Source organism: Chionomys nivalis, chromosome 5, assembly GCF_950005125.1.
Source record: "Chionomys nivalis chromosome 5, mChiNiv1.1, whole genome shotgun sequence".
NCBI lineage: Eukaryota > Metazoa > Chordata > Mammalia > Rodentia > Cricetidae > Chionomys > Chionomys nivalis.
Window position 1 is genome coordinate 59,978,746 of NC_080090.1, and position 12,843 is coordinate 59,991,588.

General features: G+C 38.3%; 1 protein-coding gene across 3 annotated transcripts in view; it reads right to left on the reverse strand.

Annotated features, from left to right (window-relative positions):
• The window catches only part of Rc3h1 (ring finger and CCCH-type domains 1), a 76,173-nt gene that overhangs the window by 22,688 nt on the left and 40,642 nt on the right, over positions 1-12,843 (reverse strand). For all 3 annotated transcript variants that reach the window (XM_057769266.1, XM_057769267.1, XM_057769265.1), the window contains exons 8-13: positions 9,519-9,637; positions 5,956-6,068; positions 5,369-5,650; positions 4,708-4,922; positions 1,656-2,023; positions 218-382 (exon numbers count right to left, since the gene is read on the reverse strand). In XM_057769266.1, the coding sequence (XP_057625249.1) occupies positions 218-382; positions 1,656-2,023; positions 4,708-4,922; positions 5,369-5,650; positions 5,956-6,068; positions 9,519-9,637 (1,262 nt within the window). The remainder of the gene's footprint in view (positions 1-217; positions 383-1,655; positions 2,024-4,707; positions 4,923-5,368; positions 5,651-5,955; positions 6,069-9,518; positions 9,638-12,843) is intronic.

Here is a 12,843-nt window from a genome sequence, read left to right on the forward strand (position 1 = left end):
CAGGATTTCTCTGTGTAGTTAGTCCTGGCGTCCTGGAATTCACTCTGTAGCCCAGGTTGGCCTCAAAGGCAGAGATATGCCTGCCTCTACCTCCTGGTATTAAAGGTGTGTACCACCACCAATCACCCTGCTCTCATAATTTCTTAAACAGGTTATATTACCATTAAAAATGATAATGGTTAAGATTAAGAGGAAGGATTAAAAATGACATGCTTACTTCTTCTTGATGGAATGCAGGAGGCAATGTGGGTGAAGGTGCAAAAGGAGGTGGAGAGATAACCTTTCTTTCCTCGAGCTGGGCCATTATTTCCTTCCGTCTGCGATGTAGTTCATCCAGGCTAGGATGGGGTTGGGGAGGAGGAAGTCGACTATAAGAAGGATCCTGAAATTGAAAGATTATTTAAAATTGACAAAAAAATTCCAGCACATATTAATTAAGCATATATATACTTAAATGAGAAGCAGAATATATACCGACTTTTACATTCAGAAATATCAACACTAAAGAGAAGGAAGGAAGGAAGGAAGGAAGGAAGGAAGGAAGGAAGGAAGGAAGGAAGGAAGGAAGGAAGGAAGGAAGGGTAAAAGAAAAAAGAAAGCTAGCCCAAACTCTCAAGATCTTCCAAATTTCCTAGCTGACGCAGACTTGTACACAAACTATGTTTGGATTGGTGAAGCTTCCATTTATGTTTTAGGACCAGGGAGATGGCCCAAAAGCACTAGCTGTTCAAGCCTAACAATCATGTCTGAGCTCTAGAACCCCTGAGAGAGTCAGATGTATCAGGGCACACATGTAATCCCAGTCTTCATATGGGAGGAATAGAAGAATCAGTTGGAAGCTATCAGACAAGCTTACCTTAGAATATGCTGAGCAGCAGCAAGAACAAGAGAGACCTTACCAAACAAGGCTAAAAGTAAGAACTACTCTCAAGCCTTGTTCTCTTATCCAAATGTGTGGTGACACACACGCATCTGTGTTCTCACATACACACCAATTATATATACATATACGAAAAACGGTAAGTTTTAAAAAGGTCCCAGATTTCAATTTCTAGCAACCACATGATGGCTCATACAACCATCTGTAAAATCTGGTGCCCTCTTCGGGCCTGCAGGATGAACACTATACACAGTGCTGTGGGACAATGGTCTGTACCCTATCACTTGTATTTTAAATAAATGCTGATTGGCCAGTAACCGGGCAGGAAGTAGAGGTGGGGCAATGAGAACAGCAGAATTCTGGGAGAGAAAAGAGTCAGTCTGCAGTCATCACCCAGAGACAGAAGAAGCCAGACACAGAGCAAACAAGAAGTGACTGCCTTGCTGAAAAAGGTACCAAGCCATGTGGCTAACACAGACAAGAATTATGGGCTAATATAAGATATAAGAGTTAACAAGAAGCCTGAGCTAATAGGCCAATCAGTTTATAATTAATGTAGACCTCTGTGTGTTTCTTTGGGGCTGAACTACTACTGTGAGACCAGGCGGGACAGAAACCTTAGTCAACACATATAGTAAATAAATAAATCTTTAAAAAAAGAAAAAGAAAAGAAATAATGTTTTCATGCAAAAAGAATCAATTGAAAGGGTTATTACCATAGCAAATAAATATAAATGAAGTTTATGTAATAAGTTAAAAAAAAATAATAGCATACCCTGGGGTATGAAGGTCTGATCTGAGCTGGATGAGGGGCCACTGGATAGTAACCCTCTACCTGTTGGTATCGTTCTCTGGACTCGGGCACATAGGATGGTACTGCTGCAGATGGAATCTCAATGGGTATTGGGCTTTCCCGGAAAATCTCCTCTCTTGTGTAAGACTGAGCAGGGTACACACGGCGGCCATCATAGTGAGGTGGGTACATAGGAGGGTACTGTTGTGGTTGTGTGCCATACTGAGAGTTTATGACACGATCTTGGAGGTAGGGTGGATAATGATCCAAGTATGGAGGACCAGGTTCAGGAGCAGATGGTGGAGGTCGGACAAAGCGGGACACACATGGTGGTGGAGTATAGTACATACCTGTATAATACAAAAGAGGAACACAAAACAATAATAAACATGCCTGCTTTTCTATATAATCTTTGTTTCTCCTTTTAAAACATTCAAACAATTAAATGTTATAATCTATTCATTTCTTTATAAGCTTTCACAATACTTGTATTGTTAGGTTAGCTTTATGAAAATTAGTGAGCAAATACTATCCTTAGGGCCAGGAGTGTAGCTTAGTGGTAGTGTTTGCTTGGAACTGGTAAATTCAATCCCAGAGAAACCTCCTCTTCCAAATAACAATTATTGAAATAAATAGAAAAAGTCAATCTACATATAGTCTAAAATAGTAAGTTTATCCTTTTTTTCTGGTTTGTCCTAATGCAACAAAGTCACTAGGAATCTTTCACAAGCATCTGTGATACTTGGGATCTACTTTAGTTTCTCCTCTGTAGCCTTTTATATTCAAGAATGCATTCATACTGGTCAAGTACTTCATTATTGAGCAATCTTCTTAGCCCTTTTTAAATATTTCATTTTGAGACATTTCATTTTGAGGCAGGGTCTTCTGGTTGCCCAGATTAGCACTGAACTCACTTTGTAGCCCAGGCATACCTAGAACTTGAGATCCTCCTGCCTCAGACTCCTCAGTAGCTGGAATTATAGGCCTGCTCTACCAGGCCCTGCTACTGTAGAGTTTCAACTTTAAAACTATTAGTGCTAGATGTAACAGGCCACAGTCCACTTTTCATAACATAGCATGCACAAGACCTGAACAGGCTCCAGCCAATCCAAGGATAGAGGGGAGGTGAATATGTAAGCCACCACTAGATGAGGAACTATTAGCATTTGACAGTTGAGAGGGAGACACTTTTTTTGTTAGGCAGACTACTACCAAGCAGGTCCCACTCCCAAGATTACCTGAACTTGATGGAGAAAGAAAAGAAACAATAACCAAGAGGCAACCTCAAAGTTGGGTAGGAAGTGGGATACAGATATGAGAGGATAAAAGGGTGGATTATTGAATCTACTCTGAAAAGAAAAAAGGGAGGATATAGCTATGATAATATAAAAAGGTAGATAATTGAATCTACTTTTAAAAAGTAGTTTTAAATGTTTTACATTGGATTGGACTTTTGTATATTGTATACGAATTTTGGATATTGATATAAATTTGAGACTAATTTTGTTAGAATGTACTGTACATACATTTCCACTCTTGTTCAAGGTATTGTACCATACAGCTCAATTAACAATGTAATACAAATCTAGTCCTTGAAAGTTATTATCAACAACTATTTTGGATAAGAAAATGCAGGTCAGTAATTAGTCACCTATTACAACTTATAGTTATATTAGGTATGATTTCAAGGTCAAATAAAAATACATTTTAGATAGACAGGTCATTTTAAAACACTTCAGAGATCTACAGACTATGACATTTAAGATGTTTTAATACCATAGGTTCTTTTTTTTTAAAATGACAGTGAGAATGTCTGCTACTGGCAGCACCAATCTACTTCAGAAGATGATGGACATCAAAGAAACTCCACACAGAATTTACTTTCTTTGTGGCAAGAGTAAGACACTGGGCAAGAAAGTGTCCTTGCTTTGATTGCTGACAGTATGCTGTCCTAATTGGATAAACAGAATGCAAAAAAAAAAAAAAAAGAAGTGACTGCCAAACCTTGTCAAGACAAGGCAGGACAGTCTTTCAAAATTCCTGCTTCATAGAAAAGTTTGTCAAATATTCTAGGCCTTTAGGCTAGAGACAGATGCTAAACGCTGCAGATGAACTTTGGGTGACTGTCAAGACAGCCAGCTGTTTCTGTCATTTCTCACATTTTTTGGAAGTTCCTTGCTTGCACTTCCTGCTTACTCAGTTAATATTATTTCCTTCTCAGGTACTGAGAGAGTTGAAGATTAGGTAGTCACAGTTTTCCTTGTTTACCAGATGCAGAGAAGAAACTCATTAAAGAAGTGTAAAGTGTATAAGGTTGAGAGACATCAAAAGATAGTTTTGGATAGTAATACAAGTTACGATAGAGAGTAAATTAGGTACAATACTTTGGACTCACCAAGATAGGATAGATAAGGGTTATTTTCTCTGAAGTTGTCAAATGCAAATGGACTAGACGTTGTATATAGTTGTAGTATTTATTATATATAGCTTTTATTAAATTAGTTATATAGCCTTTTTTATTTTAGACAAAAAAGGGAAAACACAATGATATTTTGTTTGCAATCTAACAAATACAGCTTGCCTGAAGATCAGAATGTGGAGCTAAGTCAATACTTAGTTAGCCTTAGAAGCCAGGCAGTGGGTGGTACACACATTTAATCCCAGCAGACTAGGAAGCCACTATGAGAAAGCCAGAGTAAGAAGCACCCCTCCATGGCCTCTGCATTAGCTCCTGCTTCCAAGGTCCTGCCCCATTTGAGTTCCTGCCTGACTTCCTTCAATGATGAACAGCAACGCTGAAGTTTAAGTCAAATGAATTCTTTCCTCCCCAACTTGTTTTTAGGTCAGAGTGTTTGGTTGTAGCAATAGTAACCCTAACAAAGACAGAAATCATACTGTAAATTTAGTTTGTAGCCACTACATACTTTTTTTTTCAATCTTGGTCAGCTAAATGTTAATCCAGTCTATAAATTTGATAGATTTTATCCTTTTTGCCTATATGATAAATCTGGGTGACTTAAATCAAAGACATTACCCTGCTGATAAGGTGGTGGCTCAAATGCTGGGGCAGTTCCTCGAGGATCCTGGTAATAAACATCCGCTTGTTGTGCTGGATATAACTGAGAACCTCGAGGTACCATCTGTATTGGTTTGGTGACAGACATGGGAGGCAGATCTGTTGGCCCCCTTGGAGGTACAGGATGTGGATTCACAGGTAAGGCAGAAATACTCTTAGGGGCAGATTCCAGCCTAAGAAAGCAAAATTATACATGACAAATGTAAAGTCTCTAAAAAAAACTGCTAGTATTTAGAAAACTGATACATTCGAATGCTGATCTCTTCAAGTTAAAAAAAATTAACTGTCCTTAAAAAAATTATTAGTGCAGAAAAAAGAAGTAAAAGGCAACAACACAAAGGCAAAAAAAAAAAAAATTATTTTTGGCGGTCAGGTTGTAGCTCAGTTGTTGGGTTCAGACCCCAGCACAACATAGCTGGGCATGCCTGCAATCCCAGTACCTGGGAGCTGAGGTAAGAGACACAGGTTTTCATGGTTATCTTTGGCCACAAAGTGAGTTTAAGAAGAAACTTTGACTTAAAGCAGAAGAAAAACAGCAACACCTAGTAAGCACTGGCTTTAGAATCAAACATTTCTTTTCCCTCTACTTAGTTTACAAGGAAGAAATGTGATGACGTACAGGTCAGGAGGGGACCCAGGAGCACTGCTGCTCAGGTGGTCTAGTTTTCCTGGCTTCAGACTAGAATCAAAGCTGGGGTCTGTCCCACGTGGAATCAGCTGTGTCACTGTGCTCCCTGCCGATACAATTCCATTTGGAAGCGCAGGAGGTTTCCTGCTCGACAAATCCACTGCACTTTCATCAGGAAGCATAGGTGCCGAAGGCAGGCCCACCTCATTAAGTTGACCCAAAGAGGCACTCAGGGGTCTTCTGGGAACCAGACGTTTGTTCATTTTACGAAATCTATAGGAAAAGCAAATATTTCAACTAAAAATATACTATACAATAAGTAAATATCAGTTAAAATTGTTAAAAAGTACTAGAACTTTGTGTAGAAATGACTCATTTTGTTATCTAGTTAATGATAAAATATAACTTCATATTTATAGAAACAATACAATAAAAATGAAAAATACTTTTAAGAAATGTACTTAATTCATAAAGATTTCTTATGTATTGAAGAGAATTCAGTGATTCTTTTTGTATTTTTTAAAGGCAACAAATTATTTCTTACCCAAAAGTCCTTGTCTTATGGTTTTCATACTTACTTTTCCAGTTCTTCTTGTGAGTGTGCAAAGGTGCAGCTGGCCCCACGAGGGCATCCTCCCCTCTGCTTCATATCTCGACACATGTATGTTTTGTATTTGCTATGCTGTGGAGGCTAAGACCAAGGCCAAACATTAGACATAAAACAAAACACACAATAACAAATGTAATTTTTATGTTAACAGTTTAGGATTCTGATAAAATAGATGAATTTAATCTAATTCCCACATATTTAAACTATCCAGAACAAAAGTATTATAGGGGGTGGAAATCCCAGAGTTCAAAATTATATTTTTTTTAAAGGTTTATTTATTAATTTATACAGCATCTGCCTACATGTATCCCTGAAGGCCAGAGGAGGGCACCAGATCTTATTACAGATGGTTATGAGCCACCATGTGGTTGCTGGGAATTGAACTCAGGACCTCTGGGAGAACAGTAAGTGTTCTTTACCCCTGAACCATCTCTCAGGCCCCAAAATTACATTTTTAAATTTTATTATTTGTGTGTGTATGTGTGTGTAGAGGTGGACAATAGAGGACTGAAGACAATTTTGTGGAGTTGGTTCTTTCTTTATACTTTTACTTGGGTTCCAGGTATTGAACTTAGTTGCATAAAAGCCTATTTTGCTTTTTTAGATACATAAAAGCTTTTGCCTGCTGAGAGATCTTTTCAAGTCCAAAATTAAAATTTAAAAGTAGTATAGGAGGCTCAGAGTTAGGGCTGTTCTTCCAGAGGATCTGAGTTCAATTACCCACATGGTAGGTCACAATCATTTAGAACTCCAGTTCATACATATTGAAAATAAAAGTGCTTTTACTAAAACAACACAGTCTGAGTGTTGGAGCAATCCTGAACTGGGGTTAATACAGCTCTCAGACTGTGTCAGAGATGAGGTTAACAAACTCACAACTGCTCACAGTGCAAAGAATAGGTGACTACGGAGGGCTCAGCTACAAATGATATGTTTCTGTCGCTTGTTCTTTTTTCTTTTAATGTTTATTTATTTATTATGTATACAATATTCTGTCTGTGTGTATGCCTGCAGGCCAGAAGAGGGCACCAGACCTCATTAAAGATAGTTGTGAGCCACCATGTGGTTGCCGGGAATTGAACTCAGGACCTTTGGAAGAGCAGGCAATGCTCTTAACCATTGAGCCATCTCTCCGGCCCCATGTCGCTTGTTCTTATATGTACACACACACACACACACACACACACACACACACACCCAAGGCTTAGAGTTCAACATGGATGAGGAGTCTGGCAGAAAGACTGTACATAACCACACCAGTGCACTCATGAACGTCAGCAATTGTGATCGCCTGCATACAGTAGAGTCAGTCAAGATTCTAGCATGGAATGGGACGAGGTTCATGAGCCCCTTAACCAACTGAGAAGCTTTGAACAGTGATGACTCATGAAGGAGGACGACTAGAAGTATGTTGACCATGCTCTAGGGCTGCTCTTACATTCAGAAGTATATAGATAGTACAAATAGGAGTTGGTGGGTTATGAAATTTAAATTTTAAAAAAGAGGACATTAAGTTGGAGGTATAGGTGAGTCTGAGTTAAGGGAGGAGCTGGGCAATGAGCATGATCACCACTATATAAACTTCTCAAAGAAAATGAAAAAAGAAAGTTCTAACATGCTGATATTCTCAAATACATGTGGTACCAAAAACTATTAATTTAATTATTAATAAGCTAGATATGACTCAGTGGTTAAGAGCATTTTTGTAAGAGTATGGGGGGTTCAGTTTAGTTCCCTGCACCCAAGTGGAGACTTACAGGTATCTGTAACTAGAGTTCAAGGGGATCCAATGCCCTCTTCTGACTTATGAGGGCACCAGGCCAAACATGTTGCAAATATATACACAGAAAAAAAAACATACATATACATAAAATATTGAACTTTTTTCCCCCTCAATAAATTTCAGGGTTCTCTTTCCATATTTTAAAGAATTTAAGACTTTAACAGCAGTCTCAGCATCTAGAGGTTGAGGAAGGAAGATCAAGCAGTTCAAAGTCTTTCTCAACTATACACTGAGCTCGCCGGGCAGTGGTGGCGCACGCCTTTAATCCCAGCACTTGGGAGGCAGAGGCAGGTGAATCTCTGTGAGTTCGAGACCAGCCTGGTCTACAAGAGCTAGTTCCAGGACAGGCTCCAAAGCCACAGAGAAACCCTGTCTCAAAAAAACAAAAAACAAAAAACAAAAAACAAAAAAACCAACAAAAAAAAAAATTATACACTGAGCTCATGGCAGGGGAGCAATGGACCAGCCTGACTCTATCTTGTTATAAGGTCAAAATAAGTTCATTCCTATTTCCTGTAAAACTTGGGTTCGACCATGTCTTGACCCAATTTTTTGGAATTTGGTATGTTCCACAACCTATAGCCTAATCTTCACCCTGATAAGTAAGATGTTCTAACAAATAAATTTTGAGATATTGGGCCAAGTTCCTATGTAACCAAAACGCCAACCCTCTAGTCTTGTAGGGGCTAATATAAACCCCATTTTAGGGAGATAGCTCTGCTTAACAAAGCTTGCATAATTTGGCCAAAGAATTTAGTCTTTATACTCGTTCAGTGGGATTAAGAATGGGCTATGTGAGACCCTGTCTCACAAAAAATAAAACAAAAAGACTTTCAAAATTTACAGTCTTTTAACATTTGTGTAGTTATCATATAACATATAACTGTGCATTAAAAAAAAACCCCACAAAATCTGGGCCAGCAAGATGGTTCAGTGGTGATGCTGCCAACCCTATCAACCCAAGTTTGATCTTTAGGACCCACAAGGTCCTCTCACCTAAATGTGTATACCCTCACATAAACAGAAATAAGTGTAAAAAATATTTTTTAAAATTAGAAGATGACTCTGCACACTAGTGAATATAAACATTATTAATGAAATTCCTTAAAATACCAACAGATTAAAAAAAAAGCTACAAATATATGATAGGTACTAGTGATACAACATTGGTACCAAAAGTGACATTATTACACTGAAATGTAATATAAAGTGAAGAGAGTATAATCATTTTAAAATGGAATAAGCTTTACCACAGAATCAAATTTTATCCATCAAATGCCATATCTGATGTAAAATTACCCCAAAACAATGACCAATAAGAATCATTGTCAAATAAAATTACTTAAGCAACACAAACACACTAATTGCTAACCATATTAATTTATAATTTCTAGTTTTTTTTTTCTTTGAAAAACAATTTTAAAAATTATTTTATATGTATGGATGTTTTGCCTACATGTTTGTCTGTGCACAAGTGCATGCCTGGTACCCACAGAGGCTAGAACAGGGCATCTGATTCCCTTGAAACTGGAGTTACAGGAGGTTATGAACCACCACCATGTGGGTGCTGGGATTTGAACCTGGTTCTCTGGAAAAGCAGCCAGTACTCTTAACCACAGAAACTTTCTTCAGCCCCTATAGTCAGAAACTTAAAATATCCATATCATTATTTTCTGTTTTGTATACTGGCCAGTTTCTAGGTATACCTAGAGTGACTAATCTGCAAATTTCAAACAGCAATCTCTTACCTGCTGTTGGTCTGCTCCTTTTTTGCTGTGGTTCTGAATATAATCAACCAGTCCATGTACTACTGTACGTACAGCAACCAGGCCGTTTTCTAACTGTTCCCATGTTGGAGGAGGAGCATCTATAAAATTAAAAATTAAACAAAATCTATAATCTTATACAATGTTTTATCCAATATTAAACCAATGAAAGAAGTATATCAGCACTTTGATGCAATCAAGTTGACTCTTACTCATCTGTGATGATTAGTGGTATCAAATGAAAAGGACCTAGGATCACCTGAGATGGGTCTCAAAAGACTCTCCCCTAGTATCCCCTAGGCAGAAGATTATGGATCGTATAAAATGGAGAAAGCAAGCTAAGCAATAGTTACATTCCTCCCTCTCTGTTTCCTGACAGTGGATATGATGTGAGCACCTGCCTCAAGCTTACCCTGCCTTGACTTCCCTGCCATGATAGACAGTACCTTGAGCTGAGAGCTAAAATAAACCTCTCTTAAACTGCCTCCACAACACACACAGTAACACAGAATAAAGTGAGAAGACATTCTATCTATCTATCTATCTATCTATCTATCTATCTATCTATCTATCTATCTATCTATCTATCTTTGGTTTCTCGAGACAGGGTTTCTCTGTAGCTTTGGAGCTTGTCCTGGAACTAGCTCTGTAGACCAGGCTGGCTTCAAATTCAGAGATCTGCCTGCATCTGCCTCCCAAGTGCTAGGATTAAAGGTGTGGGCCACCACTGCCCAGCCAAGAAGACATTTTCATAGATTAATTCTATATAAGACTACTGTTGATGGCATTTGAACTGGGTTTTAAAACACAAATGGCATTTTAACTCCAGGAGGGAGAATCAGGTTTGAAAATACAGGAAAAGCACACAAAAAGACGACTAGCCCTACCTGAGATATTTTATATATATGACATTTAATTGGGGCTGGTTTATAGTTTCAGAGGTTTTATCCATTATTTATCTTCATGGCGAGAAGCATGGCAGTGCAATGCTTCAACAGAAGCAATGCAAGCAACAGACATTATTATTACTCTAGTTGCTGCAGAAGTAATTAATAATAAAAATAAATTAACCCCACTGTATTCAAGGTGAAGATCTAGATAATAAGACAAATGATAAAAATGTAAGAGTACTCAGATAATGAAGAATTGAAAAAACACAGCAAAGAAAGTGGAACAAGCATGTGTAAACTTTAAACAGAGATCGTCTCCTTGAAAATGAGGGTGGGGGATATAACACAGTGTTGCTTAACATGCTCCAAGATCTTGGTTTCTACTCCTGGAGGCTTAAAAATAAAACAAAAAGAGAGAAACAAAGTTAAATATGGTTAAAGACCCAAAAGAAAGGTTTAACCATGTTCAGTAAAGTTATTAAGGGAGAAACATTATTCAGAGAGAAGAGCACCTTGGTGTGGAAGTATGACTGATGTTTTCCATAGTGGCGGCAAACTTAGACAGAGGTAAGATCATCTTAGATCACCTTACATCACAGAAAAAAACTTTAACTTTTATTCTGAGTATGGAAATACACAGTAGAATTTGAGCACAGAAGCAGGAGCATGAAGAACTCATAATACACATAACAATACAGTGCTAGGGGAAAGAGTTTGAACCTAAAGGACCATCAATTAACACACATGCCACTATATTTTGTGCCACCAAAAGGTGAGGGGGGAGATGAATTTATACCACTGAAGGAAGTACAAATTTACTTAAGTTTTAGAAAAACGTAGTTAAAAAAAACAAACTGGCAAACAAAAAAAAAAAATCCAACAACATGACAGTCCACAACTATCTTTAACTCCAATTGCAGAAAATTTGACATCCTCTTTTGATCTCCAAATATACCAGGAATGAAGACAGCCACACACATGCAAGCAAAACCTTGATACACAGAAAATAAATCTATTTTCAATAAAAAAAAAAAAACAGAAAATAAATCTAAAAACAACTCTCTTTTCCCTTCCTTCCTTCCTCCTTCCCTCACTTCCCTCCCTCCCTCCCTCCCTCCCTCCCTCCCTCCCTCCCTCCCTCCCTCCCTCCCTTCTTTCTTTAGCTTTTTGAGACAGGGTTTCTCTACAGCTTTGGGGACTGTCCTAGAATTAGCTCTTACAGACCAGGTTGGCTTCAAACTCTCAGAGATCTGCCTGCCTCTGTCTCCCAAGTGCTGGGATTAAAGATGGGCGCAACCACACATCCTAAAAACAACTATTAAAAAGATATACAAAGTAATTAAAATGTGGCAAATCTGTTTAATAATGATATTTAAAGATATAATCTTTCTTGGGAATGGGTATAAATTGACATTCAAAAAGTAAAGCCAGAGATTATGGAAATGTAAAATAAGCAGATGGCAATGGCAAATGAAACTGACAGAACAGGGTGACTTAGAAGTCAAGAAAATTGATTCAATGACAATGACAAGCCATGCTGGCGGTAGGGGGGCTAGAGAGACAGTCAGCATCAAAAATTAATCTGTTCTTACAGAAGACCCAGGTTCAGTTGCCAGCACGCACACATGGCAGTTCACAAACAGTAGTAACTCTTGCTCCAGGGGATCCAGTGCTTTCTACTGGCCTCAAGGGACTTACCAGAAGAACAGATAAACTATGTCTGAAAGGGTATGTAGAACAAGTGAAAGAACATTCAGATGAATAATATAAACACAACTAGAAGAATAAGCATCAAAGATGAACTCATTTTGAAACATGGAACAAATCATGGTACACATCAGGAAGCATTTGGGAAATGTGTCTGGAGTGATGATACTAGCATTGACAGAACTCTTTGGAAATCTATTTTATACAGAGGTAACTCTTGATACTAAGAATGCTGAGGAAATAGCTCCAAGGGCACAGACACTACTTTTGTGGATGGGGGTAGAGTGGGGTGATGTGATGTGGGAGTCTCCTTGGTGTACTGTGATTACCTTTAATCAATAAAGAAACTGCTTTGGATCTATAGCAAGGCAGAACTTAGGTAGGCAGGGAAAGCTAGGCTGAATGCTGGGAGGAAGAAGGGCAGAGTCAGAGAAACACTATGGAGACTCCGCCAGAGTCAGACATGCTGAAACTTTTGCCGGTAAGCCACTGTCATGTGGGGTAAATTAAGATGCAAGATTTAGCCAATAAGAAGCTAGAGCTAATGGGCCAAGCAGTGTTTTAAATAAGCTAAACCAGCATGTATATTATAAGGCATCATGACTTCCAAATTTGGGTCTAAGGATATGTTGCTTTGGAAAAGAGGTTCTTCTCCTATGTCCACAGAGGATGAGAACCTGTGGATTACTTCCAGACTGGTGTGATTTGAT